The following is an 18,216-nucleotide window of genomic DNA, read 5'->3' as shown; positions in this document are numbered from 1 at the left end:
TTTTACGTAGCTGTATTATTCTTATGCGAACATACGTTAGCACACTGCATTCGTGAATTTAAAACACACTTAGTGCACAGTACGCCGGTAAGATGACGCCACTCTGGAAAATATAAAAACTATTTTCACACCTTTCTTTTGAGGAAAAACGTCATCTTTTTAAGGATGGGAGACCAACGCCTTAGCTACCAGATCTTCAGCAAAGTAAGGGAAAGAGAATTATTCTCACTTTTCACAAAGAATGCTACAAAAGGAAATACTGGCTTTGTGGATGGTTTCACTTTACATGATGTTTGACATTGCTATTGCTAGCTTGATTTTGTAAGGAATTAAACTGTTTTACTGGGAGATGTCCACTTTATTACATCCGTTCCTGGCGTTCGGACGGGTTTTTTTTTTTAATGAATGAAATTGTCCGGTTGTCGTTGTGCGGCAAATGGGAGGCGGAGTGCACTGCATCGTGTTTATCGCGACGGGCAGACCCATATTTGCGTACATCAGTTAGCGTTCGAATATTGTCCTCGGCGAAATGATGAGATGCCTCAAGGGAGGCGAAGGGCACGAACCTCGCTCATCCCAATTTGTTTACGGGCAGAAAATGCACGTAATCATTTTAGTCAAGTAATTTTTGTTTCTAACAAAACAGAGGAGGCATGCATTAAAATAGTTTGAATGTATCTTGGGGTAAACAGAGTATCATTTTTAAGATTATTAGTTTTAGGCCCAAGTGTCTTTTTTATTTTTTATTATTATTATTTATTTTTTATTTTTTATTTTTTTTTTCTCACCCCGATTAAAATAGGGTCACGCTAGGATATGTTGTACACTCGCCTGCCGGCACACATTTGTAATTGGTGTGTATGTTTCAATTGCCTGCCTACCCAAGCCTGGGTGCTCACTGCATGCACTGGTGGTTATAGTATTGTTACTGACGACTGCAATTTTCATTTATTGTACAATACTACCAGCGACCAGCAAGGTACAACATTGCCTTCAAAAGAACCGGGGAGAAGCCACACCAACGCCGGAGCCAACTGGCTGCTCGACCTAGAATGACAACTCAAATATATATACCTTTAATAAAATGTTTCTTTTGTGTTAAGGTCGTCATTTCGCTGGTTTGCCAGTGAAGGATGGTGGCAGTGTTACAGCGCCCCCTCGCGGCGATCGCTTGTCTGCTGCTTTGGCATGCAGCAGGTGTCCTTTCCAGGCCGGACCCCAAGAGGAGAGAGGCTCTCATCGAGCTGGAAGCCTCCCAGCAGACAGGGGGGAACATTGTGCTAACAGACTTGGAGAAGCTTCTGGATGCTCGGCTGTACCAAATGAAGCAGGATGAGATGGCCAAAGCTAATTTCCCTCCGGCCATGCACTTCTTCCAGGCCAAACCCTTAATCGAGCGCAGCCCCATCTTTAGCCTGCTGCAGAAAATGCCCAAAGGTTATTCATTTAATTCAGTGTTTCCCAACCTTCAGTGAGCCGAGGCACGTATGTAGGTGCTCACGCACTGATGAACAAAGATGCATTATTTGCAGTAAATAAATACGATTGCATAATGGCTAGGAATGATTGATTTAATTATTCATTTTGAGATGCTCACGTCTTAAAAAAGAAAAAACGTCCCAAATAAATATAAATACGTATAAATACGTCTTTGGGACACTTAAAACAAAAAATAATAATTATACGTTATTGGGAGCAAATGAGTTAATGCGTTCAAAAGGTGACATGGATAAAATGAAAGTGTAAAAAAACATTAAGTTGGACACTTTCTACTTGAATGAAAATATTAATCTTATTACTGTCTGCAGTTGACTGGCACCCACTCCTGTGCTGTACCTAGCTTTTGTTTGAAGTCAGCTGGGACAGACTATAATTATTTGCGGCCCTAACGGCAACAAGCATTACGGGCAGTAGATGGATGGAAAGTTTTGGAATGAGTGAGGAAGCCGTATTATACCCAGCAAAAGCCTGTGAGTGACGCCACATTCACAAAATGCTCATTGTGTCGCACACAAGGTAAGGGTAGGGTAGCATTTCAAATCAATTTACACATATTTTGCCTATATTAAGAATGATTGTGCTGCATGTCTTTTTATATGGGGATGTTCTGTAATCCGTGATTGTATTGTATTGGTGTTAATGTTTCATGTTTGTTTTTGTGTTTCTGTAAAGCGCTTTGTGACAGCTCAGGCTGTATAAAAATAAACGTGAGTTGAGTAACACTTATGTTTTCTTTTTTTAATTTCAGAAAGGTACCAGTAGTACTTTTTTTTGTTTTTTTTTTGTTTTGTTTTTTTACATAAACTGTTCTCCCCAAATACAATGAAAGATAATTTTTAAAAAAAGACCTATATCCCAGTATAGCATTTTCCTTAAAATTGCCTGAAATCAGTAACATTTTTTTTTATTTCTCAAATTTTTAGTTCCTGACTGTAAAACAGCCACAAGCCAATATCGATACCTTGGCCTGACCTCGGTATTGGCCTGATTCCGTTATCTGGTATTTTTACTCGACCACCCCAACCCCCATATATATATTTTTTTAATATATAAAAAGTTAGTTCTAACCTCCCATTAATGGAAAAACATGAAAATTGACATTTTTCTAGTTTATTCCACCCATTTGCCTTAAATTCCCATCGCAGGTACATGTCAAATTTGAATATTGTGAAAATGAGGAATGCACCGGAATTTTGGCTGCTAAATGTCGGCTGGGAGATTTCCACTTCACTACTCACTGCCATTTCACCGCGGGAGTTTGTAGCGGACGCAGCTGCTTCTTCGAGCACACTGGAGCACGCATGTTTTCAGTGGCAATCAGGTGGCCGCTGGTTGTGCTAAATACTTTAGCTAATGCTAAACACTATTGCTATTTTTCAGTATTTAATTGATTTTGGCCTAGATATGATTTTCATGAGTAGACTGTAACTTACTGACCGATCAACCACCCCTTTTTAAAAAAAAAGAAAAAAGAAAAAATTCAAATACGATATAAGAAACAAATCAAAGATTTTTAAAGGTAGAAATTGGTCATGTGACAAATATTTGTGTTTTAATGAATCTCCAAAAAGTACCATTGCCAAATCTAATGAGATACTCCTGTATTTTCCATGGAAGCTTTTCTGTATCAGAATTTTACAACCCAAGTGGTCACGAGTACTGCATATGGTTGTATTTTAGTGGTGAAAGTCCTCTTCTCCTGGAGCAGGTGTTGAAGCTGGTAGATGATCTACGGAACCACCCGGCCGCAGCGCTGATGTCCCAGAACCACCCGATGGTCATCAGTTCCGACGACCCGGCCATGTTCGGTTCCTCCGGCCTCTCCTACGACTTTTACGAGGCCTTCGTGGGTTTCGGGGGCAACAGGTCCCACGTGGGCACGCTCAAGCAACTGGCCATCAACTCGATTCTGTGAGTTCAGCCAAAGTGAGTGAATGCTCAAGTTTGCTTGCTGATGTGTCCCCATTTTTTTTTTCTTCTTCCAGATACAGCTCGCTGAGCCCAGAACTGCAGAACAAGGCTTTGGGTTTGTGGCAGAGGAAATGGGACAAGTTTGTCTCTGAAAATGCTTTCCCGAAACAAGAGTGTGATGATGGCAATTTTTTTTGCTCTTATGCTAGCATGTTTCCTTTCAGGAGACTCTTTAATCTTCCTGCAGTGCTGTGAGAAGGATTGTGGGGTTTTACTGTTCACACTTTTGGAACTGGACAAAAGGCACCTCGTTGGGTTTTCTTTTGAATTTGTACTACTGGTGGCACGCAGGTTCATGTTAATGCAGCATGCTTTCTCATCTGCCTTTGCCATACGAACTACACTAGCTATTTTTAAACATTTTAGTATAGCGTTTTGCTTACAACTTGTTTGATTATTGGAAAACCAAAAATCAAATTTTCTGACGTTTGTTTGCATTGTAGACTAAATGCCACTTTGATCTTTGCTGGAAAACACGTTTCAGGCTTACAATTGGCTATCATGGTGGCCTTAAAGTTTGAGGTTTGTTTTGGCAACATGCAAACAGATTTGTATTTAAGAAATTCTCAAGACCCCAAAAGTAGGACACACATGTTTTTGTTTTGGATCTTGCAGTTCTGTAAGTGATTTGCTTGTGTTTTAATAAGTTCCACACTGCACTAAGTTCAAATGTGTTGTATGATGTGGTTGAGGAAACACTATCCGACCATTCTTGTTTTGAAACTATCCCTTTTCTACAAGAAAAGCAATGTTGTTGCATTAATGGTGACATTTGTCAAGAACTGCCAATAAAGCATTGCATATTACTAAGTTATATTATTTGCATTTGTTTTATTTTTCTTATTAACACACAATGAGTCTTGGACCATCATCAGCGGCTGCTGGTGATCAATCGGGAGAAGAATTGTTCATCAATGTATCCCGGCAGAGGATTAAGTTGAGTCTTGGATTCTATCATATAAAACTCAATCTGATTTTATGAATAGGAGACATATTGTAAATAATATGAGGCTATTTTTAGGTATTCTAGATTATCCAGATATTGTGTAGGACGGAGGGCTCAGGCTATTTTTTCGATTTCTACAAAGCATTTAATACCGTAGAACATCCATCCATTTGTTCTATAGTCCCTTATGAAGAAATTCCGTTTTGGAGGGTGCATTATCTCAGCTATAAGTTTATACAAAAAGAGTAATGGCTCAATTAAACAACAGGTGGTGTGAGTGAGCGAGGGAGAAGGAGGGTGCGAGGCGGTGGTCACGTGATAAGCGGCCGGCCGACTCTAGAATGAGGGGGCAAAGGTTGGAATAAGGGAAGTGGCATAAAGGTTCTGAGATTTGACTTTCCGAAGAGGACCCTCTAATTTTTTTTCGGCCGTGAGCTCGTCAGTGTATTCATTTGGTGGCACTGCAGTTTTAAGGTAATTTCTCATGTAATTGCCTAATAATTCACATTTCGATCAGATTTTGACACCGCGAATTTGTTTGTGTTTAGCCTACCTCTCAGCTTCCTTTCGCTGTCACGTTCATTTTGAAGCCATTTTCTAATGTTCACCAATAGTCGAAATTGAGTCGACATAAAGTTACGATTTATTCACAGGACAGTAATTTGACTTGAAGGCACTCAATCCTAATTGTACTCATTAGGTAATGCGTTGAAGAAAAAAGCGCTTTTCTTTTCTTTTCTTTTCTTTTCTTTTCTTTTCTTTTCTTTTCTTTTCTTTTCTTTTCTTTTCTTTTCTTTTCTTTTCTTTTCTTTTCTTTTCTTTTCTTTTCTTTTCTTTTCTTTTCTTTTCTTTTCTTTTCTTTTCTTTTCTTTTCTATTTCCCTTTAAATCCACAGGGTCAGGGACGTTTAACAAGTTTAATAAAACATTTCTTTTGTGTTCAGGTCGTCACTTCTCTGTGGTTTGCCAGTGAAGGATGGTGGCAGTGTTACAGCGCCCCCTCGCGGCGATCGCTTGTCTGCTGCTTTGGCATGCAGCAGGTGTCCTTTCCAGGCCGGACCCCAAGAGGAGAGAGGCTCTCATCGAGCTGGAAGCCTCCCAGCAGACAGGGGGGAACATTGTGCTAACAGACTTGGAGAAGCTTCTGGATGCTCGGCTGTACCAAATGAAGCAGGATGAGATGGCCAAAGCTAATTTCCCTCCGGCCATGCACTTCTTCCAGGCCAAACCCTTAATCGAGCGCAGCCCCATCTTTAGCCTGCTGCAGAAAATGCCCAAAGGTTATTCATTTAATTCAGTGTTTCCCAACCTTCAGTGAGCCGAGGCACGTATGTAGGTGCTCACGGACTGATGAACAAAGATGCATTATTTGCAGTAAATAAATACGGTTGCATAATGGCTAGGAATGATTGATTTAATTATTCATTTTGAGATGCTCACGTCTTAAAAAAAGAAAAGGCACAACTGTAATTGAGGTTTTGTTTCAGGTGGAGCCTTGCACGTCCATGACCTAGCCATGGGGGATCCCGAGTGGCTCGTGAAGAATGTGACGTATCGGCCCAACTGCTACATGTGTGTAACCGACAAACAGTCGGTCAGATTCATCTTCTCAGCGGAGCAGCCTAAGAGTGTGCCTAACTGCTCTCCTTGGATTCTGATGCAAACACTCAGGAACAAACTGGTCAACGTCACAGATCTAGACAACAGGTGAGGGTTTTATGTGCATATTATTCGATACTTGAATGTCAATGCTTATTAACAATTTATGTCAGTTTAAAATGGCATGTGGTAATGAAGTTTAGCGTATACTACAAATGCTAATAATAATTATCATCTTACTCAGAAAAATGTATGATGCAGAGTTTAAAGAAATTAAAGACCTTTAGAGGATTTTAACACAGCATCCAACTGGATTCGAAACCTGACATATAATGTGAAAACGTTTGTGTTCATGAGAATCGATTATCTTTGAGTGGATTTGTCATGTGTTTACAGCATCCTGGCCAACTTGACACTTTTCACAGATGGCGATCCCGAGACCTTGTATCCCGACCAGGTTGTGGTTTGGGAGAAATTTGAGCTGAACTTCATGGCTGTGATGGGTCTGCTCACATATGCTCCAGTGTTCAGAGACTATTACTACCACAGCCTCAGCCTGTTACACAAGGATCATGTCATGTATGTGGAAGTGCGCACAGGACTTTTGCAGGTAGGTTTTCATGGCTGCTTTGAACCTTTTTTTGTCGTTTGCCATTTCTTGATAACATGTCGACTGCACTCAGGTATACGAGTTGGACGGCAGCATTCACGACTCGGCATGGGCTCTGAAAACCTATGGAGATGTCACCAGACAGTTCATAGCAGACCACCCGGATTTCTTTGGAAGCAGATTCATCTTTGTTGTCCACAGGTGCCTTTTGGAGTCCTGCCTTTTAAAAATAATGGGACTGCAAGTGAAAACACTAATCGTGGCTTATTTTTCAGGACAATAGACGCATCTGCGTTGAAGGGGGTAGTGGAGAAGGCAATGAAGCTGCAGAGGGACTTCCCAGATTTGATGGTGGGCTTTGACTTGGTGAGACTTGACACACACTCTCAAACCTTCTTTCTGCTCTCTTTCTTGTTGCAAAGACATTTTGACCGTGTTTAAAAAAAAAGTTAGTATCGGTCTAGAAAAAAGTGGTATCAAACATTCCTATTTTTAACTCTTAAAATATTTCTTAAAAAAAATTGGCAATAAAGGAAAAAAACAAAAACAAAATAATTCACTTCATTTCACCCCCCTATTTAAAATTAGCTTGAGTCAAAGTCAACAAGCATCACTTAAAAGACTTTCAACATTCCATCCACGGTAAACTGAACTCCAAACCCGAATTCCAGTCAGGTTGTGTCAATAGAATGTTGGCTTATTGTCCAAAGAAGGAATCCATAATATTTAGGTGAGAAGTTTGAGAAGCTATAGATAAAGGTGTCGATGGGCAATTACAATTTCTAGCTATTGCTTCACCGGAGCCCTCATAATGTTACTCAACCTCCTCCATAAACCAGTAAGTACATACTTACAAACATGATCAATCAAAGCTTCATTTTTCAGACATGTGCTGCATTGCATTAGAATGCTCTCTCCAAAAAAATCATGGTCAAGAGAGATTGAAGAGGCCAACACACATGGCAGCAGCATGACTGATGATGATGGGGGAAAAAAAGTGGACAAACAAATACCTTATGATTACTTTCTTTACTTAGCTGAGGGCTCCACACGTAGAACGTTTTCCATGTAAAACGTAGACTATGTCAAATCTAAGGTATCCCAAACTGCAGCTGTGTTACACAACGTTAAAAAAAAAATATCATTGAACAAGAATGGTGTTATTGTTATATAATTCATTGATTTTTCCATACCTCACCTATTGCATTGAGTGTGCTTTCAAAACATACATCAAATCCATCTTTCTTTTACAAAAACGTGCTATTTGTGTTGTTTTTGGATGTGGTTACAGAGACCACACTAATCCAATATGTGTACAACGAAAAACTTTTAAATTCAACGATTTAATGTAGTTTATCCACCTTAAAAAAATGTATAAAGCCCATCATGAAATCTGACCAATTAACATGCAAGTAAAAATATAAAAAAATAATAAAAAAAGAAAAGAAAAAGGGAACGTGAGTACAAAATTAAGAGGAATAGATATTTAAAAAAAAAAAAAAAAAAAACTAAATACAGAATAAAACAAAAAGAACGACATATTTCAACTCAAGGTGTCAGTTTGTGGAACAATCTGGACTATAAAACTAAATCATCTCAGTCCATTTGTATTTTTTTTAAATGTATAACAGCACAATTACTGGGAAAATGTATATAGCACAATGTTATGCTGTTGAATCATTTTGTTTGTTACCATGAAAGTATCTTGACTGCTTACTGGCTTTTATTTTGTGTTGATCTTTTGTGTGTGTGTGCGTGTGATTTTGTTTTATTCATTTTTTTCCTTTCGTTAATTAGGGGCATATATGTTTTAGTTAGGCGGCACGGTGGACGAGTGGTTAGCACGTCCGCCTCCCAGTTCTGAGGACTCCGGTTCGAGTCCAGGCTCCGGCCTTCCTGGGTGGAGTCTGCATGTTCTCCCCGTGCCCGCGTGGGTCCTCTCCGGGTACTCCGGTCTCCTCCCACATTCCAAAGACATGCATGGCAGGTTAATTGAGCGCTCCAAATTGTCCTTAGGTGTGCGTGTGAGTGTGGATGGTTGTTCGTCTCTGTGTGCCCTGCGATTGGCTGGCAACCAGTCCAGGGTGTCCCCCGCCTACTGCCCAGAGCCAGCTGAGATAGGCGCCAGCACCCTTGTGAGGAATAAGCGGTCAAGAAAATGGATGTATGGATGGATGTTTTAGTTATTTCTGTCCCCTTTCATTTCTTGTTTAAAAGAATGAAATACAATTTTGAATGGGAAAAAAAAATATGTTATAATAGTTATGTGTTTTCATTATAGTTAGTTTTTATTTTGTTTTGTAAATTCATTGGTTTTAATTGACTTTTTAGAGCATTTTTTTTAACTTTTTTTTTTACTTTGTTAGTTTTTCAAAAGTGCTTTGTTTTAATTTGTATTAGTTTCAGTATTGTTTTTGTTTTTCTTTTAATGTATGGAATATTCTTCGAGTGCAAGATTAAAGAAAAAGTCTTGTGGATTCAAGTAAAGTACAATTCTCAAACAACTGTTTGATCTTCATTCCTCTGTAGGGACGCACAGCAATACAGAAATAAATACTTTTAAAATTAGCCCGAAAGCTCATGTAAGATACTGACAGATGAAAAATAAGTACCATTTAATATAATTGTTAGTTTAAAACACATAAGATGTAGTTTCAAATTATTTTTTGTTTTTCTAGAAAGCTTTTTCATCTTTATTTCATTAACATCTTTTTTTTCCCTGTTTGGTTATTGCGTTACTTTTCATGAACTATAAAAACCTTGCTCCATCATTTGTATTTATTCGCTAGTATGTAGCGGTAGTCATAATAGTAAACTATCTTTTAACTTAAAGTGTACAATCTATGTGCAGGTCGGTCGTGAAGATGACGGAAAGCCGCTTTGGTATTTCCGAGACGCCTTGTCGCTACCAGGAGACATGGGCGTGACTCTTCCCTATTTTTTCCACGCTGGAGAGACAAGTGAGAGCTCAAACTGCTTCCACTGGAACAGATTGAGGGAAATGTTGGAAATAGTGGAATGCATTAATTTCTAATATTTGTATGCACTGCATATTATCGCAGATCTGGTAGGCACCGACGTGGACCAGAACTTGTTGGACGCCATTTTGTTTAATACTTCACGCATCGGCCACGGGTTTGCTCTGCTCCGCCACCCTTTGGCTCGAGAACTGTCCAGAAAGAGAGGCGTGGCTGTGGAAGTGTGTCCCATATCCAACCAGGTACACATGGTCTCCTGATAAAGCACTTTAAAACAACCATTGCTGCATACAAAGTGCTTTACATGGAGCAAAAATCAGTCACAAAGACAAAACCTTATAACACTAAATAAATACAATAAGCAAATAAAATAAATGAATAACAAAATACAGCGGTAGCATAAATTAGGATCGCTCAAGCTAGCGATGTACAGTATAATCAAGCCTGCCTGCAGTTCTTTCTGTCACCTCTAGGAGCACAATGTCTGTCTGTACTAACATCGTCTAAAGATTTCAGGTGCTTTTGTACCACTTTTCCCAAAATGTTTGAAATAAAAGGCAGCTTGGAAATTGGTCTAAACTTTGACAGCACATTTAAATCAGGTTGTTGAGTAGTTGCACCACAGCATGTTTAAATTGTTCGGAGACAAAGATGACAAATTGCCGTTGATGGCCAAAACCGATTTCCTAACACTTAGAAGAAACCATCTTAAAAAACAAGTAGCAACAGAGTCATATGGGGAACCGGATGGCTTAATCTAGCAAACCACATCATATACTTGGAATTTGCTTCATAACATATGGACAGAAAAAAAGTACTATGATTAAATCTCATCCCATGGAAGTTTTTCTGCATGAGAGTTTTGGTTGTATTTTAGTGGTGAAAGTCCTCTTTTCCTGGAGCAGGTGTTGAAGCTGGTAGATGATCTGCGAAACCACCCGGCGGTGGTGCTGATGTCCCAGAACCACCCGATTGTCATCAGTTCCGACGGCCCGGCCATGTTCGGTTCCTCCGGCCTCTCCTACGACTTTTACGAGGCCTTCGTGGGTTTCGGGGGCAACAGGTCCCACGTGGGCACGCTCAAGCAACTGGCCATCAACTCGATTCTGTGAGTTCAGCCAAAGTGAGTGAATGCTCATGTTTGCTTGCTGATGTGTCCCCATTTTTTTTTTCTTCCAGATACAGCTCGCTGAGCCCAGAACTGCAGAACAAGGCTTTGGGTTTGTGGCAGAGGAAATGGGACAAGTTTGTCTCTGAAAATGCTTTCCCGAAACAAGAGTGCGGTGGTGGCAATTTTTTTTGGTCCCAGCATTCTTCCTTTCAGCAGACTCTTTAATTCTGAGAAGGATTGTGGGGTTTTACTGTTCACACTTAAGTGACTGGACATTGACAGTGACTTGAATTTGCGCTAATGTTGGCACGCAGGTTTGTTTGGGTGCTCCAAGCTTGAAGCATGAGCATATTCAATCTCAATCTGACGGTGATCTATTTTCATCTTCTCTGAAAAAAGTAGAAATGTTACGCTCGAGCCTCCCTACTCGAATATGATTCGACCAAATGAAGTGGAGGCGTGTCGAAGAAGCGTTCCGACAACTGCTTCGGACATGCCGAAAATCACGTAACCACTGCAAACGGGGCCTCGAACGTCACAGCTCGTGACTGCGACTTCACGCTGTTTCGCGGGAAAGACGAACTCGGTGTTTGACAAACCTGTCTGCAGTACTTAAAGCCCCAGTTATTTGATACAAAATAGGAAGTTATGATCATTTGGCTCAAATATTTTTTCCGTCTCATTATGGAAAACTTTATAGGCCTACCATACAATAAAACAATATTCCTGTTCACAAGCAACCTATGCATACACTTAAAAAATTAGTATACTGTAGCCCACCTCTAATATATATATAAATCTATACCTATAACAATAGATATACTGTCAAACATCTAAGACTAGCCACTTACAATACTTTAGTATTGCCATACTCATGCATTAAAAATACTGTTTTGAACACAACAGACAAAAGCAATGACAGACTTGAAAGGTCCACTTGTGTAAATCACATTTTAAAAGGACAACACAATCCCACAGTTGAATAAGATAGACGACAGTAAGAAATGAAGGTACGCTGATTTAAAAAAATAAAAAATAAAAATCTGCGCAGGTTTGACCAGCAGATGGAGCTCTTTTGCAGTGTGTCAAATGCCTCGAGGCAGTGCATCAGTTTAGGGCAGGGGTGTCTATAAACTTTTTCCTTTGAGGGCCGCATACACTATAATCGAAGGATGCTCGGGCCATTTTGAAATTGTCTTGAGTTTATTAAACGCTAAAACTAACAAGTCCATTAATAATGTACTATAGTTTAGCTAGTTATTTTTAAACAAGACAGTTAGGAATTTTTCTTGATTTTGGGGTGGCCCACACCCCTGTATCCCACAAGAATAGATCCGCCCCATCTCTGAACCAATCTCCAAATTCAGAATCAAAGGAAGAGTAGTTGTTAATAAAATGACAAATTTTAAATCACTTGAGGATCTTAGTTAATCATTAATATGATGTGTTCACAAATTAGACCTTGACACAGACAACGGAACATGGAGGAAAACACTTTTGCTTCTGGAATTGAAATCACTAACTTAATTAATTGAATTACAAAAAGAAGTATTTCTGTTTTAGATTTAAATAGTTTCTTTGCATATCTAGAAAAACTGGCTGTGTCAAAAGTAATTTTTTGTATATGCTGAGGGCCGCTAAAAAATAGATGGCGGGCCGCAAATGGCCCCCGGTCCGTAGTTTGGACACCACTGGTTTAGGGCAATTGTCGTCGTCGTAGTAGTACTTACTTGTACTGCTACTACTAGTAGTACTTGTAGTAGTTTTAGTAGTAGCAGCAGCAGTAGTACATGTAATAGTAGTAGAAGCAGCAGCAGCAACAGTAGTAGTAGTAGTAGTACTTGTAGTTGTAGTAGAAATTGAAGTACTTGTTCCAGTAGTACATGTAGTAGCCTAATCGTGGTGGTAGAAGTAGTACTTCTACAACTTTTTTTTTTTTCCCTCACAGTCCTTCAAGAAAAGTAGAACCCAATTTTGTACTCACTGTAGTTGGGCTGGTTTACATTAGAAACATGTACGTGTATGTTGAGGTGTAGTATGCCCTCCCCAAGATGTTCGAATTTTTACCATATTTTACAATTAGAATCTTTTCTCCTGTGCTGAGGCTCATCATTTTAAGAACCTTGACCAGATTTTGTTTAATCACAGACTTGCCTGCAGAATTCCCGCACACATTTTTTGGAGCAGCCAGTGCCCACCACCCATCACCTCCCCACCGCTCACATCATCCCCCTGTCCACCAGCCTTGGAGCACCCATCTGCACATTTTTTAAAAACTACCAATGAAGCATTGCATGTTTGAAAGGTGCTGTATTTGCATGTATTCATTTGTCTGATTTTGGAAGACACAATAAGTCCGCCTTGGATCGTCATCACCATTGTCATCATCAGCGGCAGCTGGTGTTGAATTGGGAGAAGAATCGCTCATCAATGTGTCCCCTTCCAATGTCCTCTTTCCTTAGTGTAAAAACGTGACTTATGAAGCATCCGGAAGAGAACAGACAGCTGTTTTGTATGTGCGTGTGGTACCTGTGCTCCTGTGTTGCAGCCAGATGTTTGTTGGTGGTGTCCACATGTCGTCGTAACTGCTTCCTGCGTCGGGCCTGCTGCCTGTGCAAGAGAACAGCTGTCCGAGCCGAGTCCAGACGGACGCCATCGTGTCGCAGCTCTTCTCTTTTCTTCTCTAATTCTGCCCTCTATAACACGTATCCATTTCAGGTTAAGCATGTTTTGCACGTAAAATAGAGACTATGATTGACTTTACCGTTTTCTCTTCAATCTGATACTTGTGGAATTGAACGATTTGCATCAAGCTCTCAGGAGGCGGCTTCCTGTCACTGTTGGGATAAAGGCCGGGAGCTCCCATCATGCCTCTGTGCTGACCTTGCTGCTGGATGTCGTCCTGATGACGCTCCTGACGACGCCTTTCTTCTGTCTTTGTCATCTAACAGCAGAGCCAAATACTAATTTTTGACTTTTCAACTCAGTCTGGTCAGTAGTAGTTCAATTTATGGAGGGGGAAATCAAACGTTTTGGTATCAAATGCTTGAACATAGCAATGTGGGCAAACTACCTGTTGTGTTCTTCAATCAGGTTCACCACAGTTCCGCAATATTTGGACCATTAATTGAACCTACCCTGCCAAAATTGGACAGTTAAACATAATAATCAAATATTTTTCTCTTAGTCTCATTAATTGGCTCAATTATTTATTGTAAATGATAATTAAAAAATAAATAAATCACAGGGGCTACGTTCCATACTACAATATGTGAAATCCATGATAGAGAAATACCCTATTTAAATACTTTTTATATTGGCATGTTTTTACAGCATTTGTGACATTTTATTAAATTATTTGAGCGAGCATAATTAGACAAAAAACTTACTGTTGCCGATAACAGTTTACAATAAACAAATATATTTTTCTTATCTCACAATTTACATCACTATGGCCAAAGATGTACATTATAAACATGAAGCTGCCACTTTGTGTAAAAAGCAGGATTCCAGAGAATTTAACATTCAAAATAATCTTATACAAAAGCTGGACTGAGGTTGACATAGGCTTCTGACAAAAGAAAAATGTGTGCGATTCTTGTAAAAGTCATCAAATTACCTCCCCTTGTTTTATTTTTTATTTCCATCCAAACATTTTCTTGACTGCTTTTCCTCACAAGTGTTTTGTAATTATATTTTTATTTATTTTATTTTTTGGGTCGATGATCTGAGGCTTCTCTTACATGTTCTGTATACCAATGCAATGTACCGTACCAACACGCTTTGTGCATTTGGGGGAAGAAAAGAAAAAGGCCAACTTCGTACTGTATTTTCAAATTTAGTGTAAAACAAAATGGTGTGCTTCCATCTAGTGGCTAACAGTGGAGTTACACCCAACATAACAAAATTGAGGTATAAAATGTACCAAAAAAAAAAAAAATCCAGTATATAGTGGGTGAGTTTACTGTACATACTTTTTATTTCATTAAGTAGCCTAATTGTTTCATAATGATAGTAAATTAACAGTTAATCAGCTCTGAGCGTATCCTGCCTATTGCCCGAAGACTTAAGTCGATCAGAAAATGGATTGATAGTTAAAAATTCACAACTTCATTATTGAATCAAGTATGTTGCACATTTGAACTTTTGATCTATGATTGACCTGACCAACCACTTGAACGTGAACTAAAATGGTCTGCATCAAGCCAACAAAATGTCCAACGTCCTGTTCATTTTAGGACTTGCTGGACTTTTGAGTCCAGTCATGGTGAATCTGTCTACTGTATTTGGGTACAAATTCGTTATTTAAAAAAAATTGCCTATAAAAAGGAATGTTATTGTTGGCTCAAAATTATGTAAATGTCAGAATTGATAGTTCACTCCAGTTATCTAACCCTTGGTAGGTTAAAAAAATGAGAGAGAGAGAGACATGCACAGAATATAGAAACAAATAAAATAAAATTCTAAACACTTATATTACCGTCAAACACAAGGCCAGCAGGGGCCATACCTGTGCTGCCACATTAATAACAATGTAGCCTGCTGAAGCAAAGCATGTGCATCAAGTTGTTTTTTATCCACATTCCGAGCCTCGAGGCACGACTCACTGTGTTCAAATTCCACTCTTTAGTCACAACCGCTGCTGCTTTTCTCCTCCCCATCTCTTTGTTCTGCAGCTGCAGAGCTTCAGTGTCCATGTCTACTCTTCTTCGGTCGTCCTGCAATTCTGAGGGGCCAGACGCCACATTTATGAGCTCAGGTGTGTGTGTGTGTTTGTTTGAATGTTACGAAAACCTACCCTCCATCTTCTGTCTGTGCTTTTCTGCGGCCTTCTCTTCCTGCTGCTGCTCGAGCCACCTTCGGAGCTGCTCCCTCTGCCTCTGCGCTCGTCTCTTGCTGTCCGGGTCCTCCCCGAGCAGACCGGGCAACATCATCATCTGCGCTTCTGGGTCCAACTCCTTCCCATTCCCAGGCTGCTGGTGCTGATGGCGGGAGTCCACGATGGCCTTCTTCGTGTCATGTTTGACATTCAGATGTTGAGGATGGAGCGTGGAAGCTTGTTTAATGTTGTCAAGCAAAGTAGTATCTGGGGGGAGAACATCTGGCTGCTTAGTCAAACATTCTACACTGTAAAAAATGGGGAGTGATATTTACTTGAAAAAAAATCGTAACTTTTTTTTAGTGTTGTTCCGATACCGTTTTTTTTGGCTCCCGATACCGATACTCAGCTTTGCAGTATCGGCCGATACCATACCGATACTTAAGGTTTTTTTTCCTCAACATAAAAAAGCTGTCTTTCCATTGGTTTAGAGCATTCAAGGGCCAATAGGATATCTTAGATCGGCATGCAGTGAACATGTCACATATCAGTGAATGTCGTGCATCTGCAAGACACAAGATGCTGCATCCAAAATCCTATATTAGCGTTGGAATTAATGGTATCGGCATGTTACTTGTGAGTAGTCACCGATACCGATACCACTGTTTTAATACAGTATCGGCACCTCTGCCGATACCAGTATCGGTATGGGAACAACACAATTTTTTTTTTAAACTCAGAAATTCTCAGTAAATTTTACAAGGAGAGTTTAGAGTACCATTAACAGTTTTGTTGCTGTTTATTTATTTTTTATTTTTTTTTAAATTAAATTAAAAAAGTTACTAAAGCATCAAGGAATGAACTCACAAGCTGCACAACCTTGAGTTTGGGAGAGAGCCACTCTACCACCTGAGCCATGTCACTCTTGCTATACAGTATTTTCCACTATACTGCATTACTGGTGTGTCTAAAATGAGAGGATTCCATCTTACATCAGCAATACAGTAGGCTATAGCCTAATAATAAACAGCAGGATTGGCATGGCTCAAGTGGTAGAGTCAAAGTGACTGTCTCCCAACCTGACAGTTGTGGGTTTATTCCTCAACTCTTGAGTATATAACGTTATCATCATTATTTGATTAATTATTATTATAATTATTATTCTTAAGAACTGGTAAAATGTACACAAAACAACTCTTCTTGTGATAATTATTTTTACAGCGTACCAAGATTACTTATAAATTGGCATGCAAGCTGATTATACCTCACATAAATGTTTTCCCCTCAAAAATGATTATTATACGGCATGGCACATCTCAATAAAGGGGAACACCATGGAAAATAAAATTAACTTGAAAACAAAATAGGTAGGCTAAATATAAAAACAAACAAACGTACTTTTCCATTGTAAACAAAATTGTTTTTAATTAATTTCAAGGCAGTATTTCTCTATTTGCTCACCATATGCATCTTGTTGTTCCTTTTCTGCCTTTTTCCTTGCCATCTTCTCAGCCACTTGCTTGTCAAGAAATTCCTTGTCAATCTAAATTATTTTCTGAATAAGATTAAAGTTAAATGGAAAGATGTACAACCAACACAAAACTTACTCCGATGCTCCTCAGCTTGTCGTCCAACAGCCTCTCTCGTCGTCGTGCCTCAATGTCCCGACGTCTCTGCACTTTGACATTTGACAGGCCTTCCGATAACAATTCAATGCTGTTCGTCATCATTGTCACACTGGCGAGTCGAAAATGTTCACCGTGCAAAAATGACCAGGAGCTTTTTTTCCCCCCTCCCCAGTGGAAGCTGTGCGAAACACACGGGTTGCCATGACAACGCCTCGTGATTCTTCGGAACAAGTCGGCTCTCTTCGGGATTTCTCCGCGACACCTGCAAAAGGGATGCCATCATCAAGGTGTACATAGGCTATTATTTGAAAGAAAGAAAGAGAAAGAAAGAAAGAAAGAAAGAAAGAAAGAAAGAAAGAAAATGTATTATAACGGCGTATTCTTTCCAAATAAAAGCGCAAACTGACGCAAACATAGGAAGTAACCAATAAAGCTACGAATGTTCAATAACTCAATTGAAATATACAATTAAAACAAAAGATTTTGGAGAAATGAACAAAATTACAATAATTTGCAATAGTCGTTTTTCTATCTGTTACATAATGACCATTTCGTTATTAAAATGGAAAAACAAACAATACATTATAATACTATATTAATGTCAACCAACAAAAGAGTGATGAAATCTGTTAATGCTTCATGCTCATTTTTTAAATTAAAATTTCCCATGGCTCTGTTTTTGCTCTCTCTGTATTATAAACTTGTTTGTTCCCAATTGTTCAATAAATGGTTAAAGTTGACAAAAGCAGACATAGTTAGTAAATACTCGGCACAGACAAGACCCATTTAATCTAACCAGCTACTTGAAAATGGCGTCACTTCACCCATTTCCATCTCCTACAAGTTTCTACCAAAAGGGCTCCATGGTGGAGGTGTGGAACCTTCAGTGCCGGTTGGTGTGGGTTCGCATCCCTGGTATGGTATCCTGCCTGGTAGACCATCTAAGTTTGTGTGAGCGTGAAAAAATAAATAAAAAATCTACCTAAATGGCACTGCTCTAGTCATTTATCATTCCGTTTAATAAGTTACTCCACAAACACAGTATTAATCAGAGT

The 18,216-nt window shown here is 39.4% G+C and overlaps 3 protein-coding genes across 4 annotated transcripts; 2 read left to right on the top strand and 1 right to left on the bottom strand.

The window, feature by feature from the left end:
• Positions 1–1,133: 1,133 nt before the first annotated feature.
• Positions 1,134–3,951, top strand: LOC144016617 (uncharacterized). The gene is made up of 3 exons (XM_077517956.1): positions 1,134–1,437; positions 3,132–3,411; positions 3,486–3,951. Exons 1-3 carry the CDS (start codon positions 1,134–1,136, stop codon positions 3,664–3,666), a joined length of 765 nt encoding a protein of 254 aa, XP_077374082.1. The 3' UTR covers positions 3,667–3,951.
• Positions 3,952–4,765: 814 nt separating this feature from the next.
• On the top strand, positions 4,766–17,504 carry LOC144015678 (adenosine deaminase 2-A-like). Of its 2 annotated transcripts, XM_077515896.1 has the most exons (13): positions 4,766–4,891; positions 5,361–5,696; positions 5,904–6,123; positions 6,412–6,625; positions 6,699–6,826; positions 6,901–6,991; positions 9,477–9,585; positions 9,688–9,845; positions 10,509–10,711; positions 10,783–10,823; positions 12,863–13,705; positions 15,391–15,473; positions 17,334–17,504. In XM_077515896.1, exons 2-11 carry the CDS (start codon positions 5,393–5,395, stop codon positions 12,985–12,987), a joined length of 1,593 nt encoding a protein of 530 aa, XP_077372022.1. In that variant the 5' UTR covers positions 4,766–4,891; positions 5,361–5,392; the 3' UTR covers positions 12,988–13,705; positions 15,391–15,473; positions 17,334–17,504. The 2 variants fall into 2 exon arrangements, with proteins under 2 accessions (XP_077372022.1, XP_077372023.1); XM_077515897.1 differs by lacking the exons at positions 15,391–15,473; positions 17,334–17,504 and having other exon boundaries at positions 10,783–13,012.
• On the bottom strand, positions 12,966–17,278 carry ribc2 (RIB43A domain with coiled-coils 2). Its single transcript, XM_077515899.1, has 7 exons — positions 17,141–17,278; positions 16,995–17,076; positions 15,513–15,800; positions 15,322–15,440; positions 13,479–13,658; positions 13,244–13,410; positions 12,966–13,171 (listed from the first exon to the last, which is right to left on the bottom strand). Exons 1-7 carry the CDS (start codon positions 17,261–17,263, stop codon positions 13,102–13,104), a joined length of 1,029 nt encoding a protein of 342 aa, XP_077372025.1. The 5' UTR covers positions 17,264–17,278; the 3' UTR covers positions 12,966–13,101.
• Positions 17,505–18,216: the final 712 nt, after the last annotated feature.

This window comes from Festucalex cinctus, chromosome 3 (genome assembly GCF_051991245.1).
Source record: "Festucalex cinctus isolate MCC-2025b chromosome 3, RoL_Fcin_1.0, whole genome shotgun sequence".
Taxonomy (NCBI): domain Eukaryota; kingdom Metazoa; phylum Chordata; class Actinopteri; order Syngnathiformes; family Syngnathidae; genus Festucalex; species Festucalex cinctus.
Note: the sequence above shows the minus strand (reverse complement) of the source record. Positions and strands in the feature narration are given on the sequence as shown.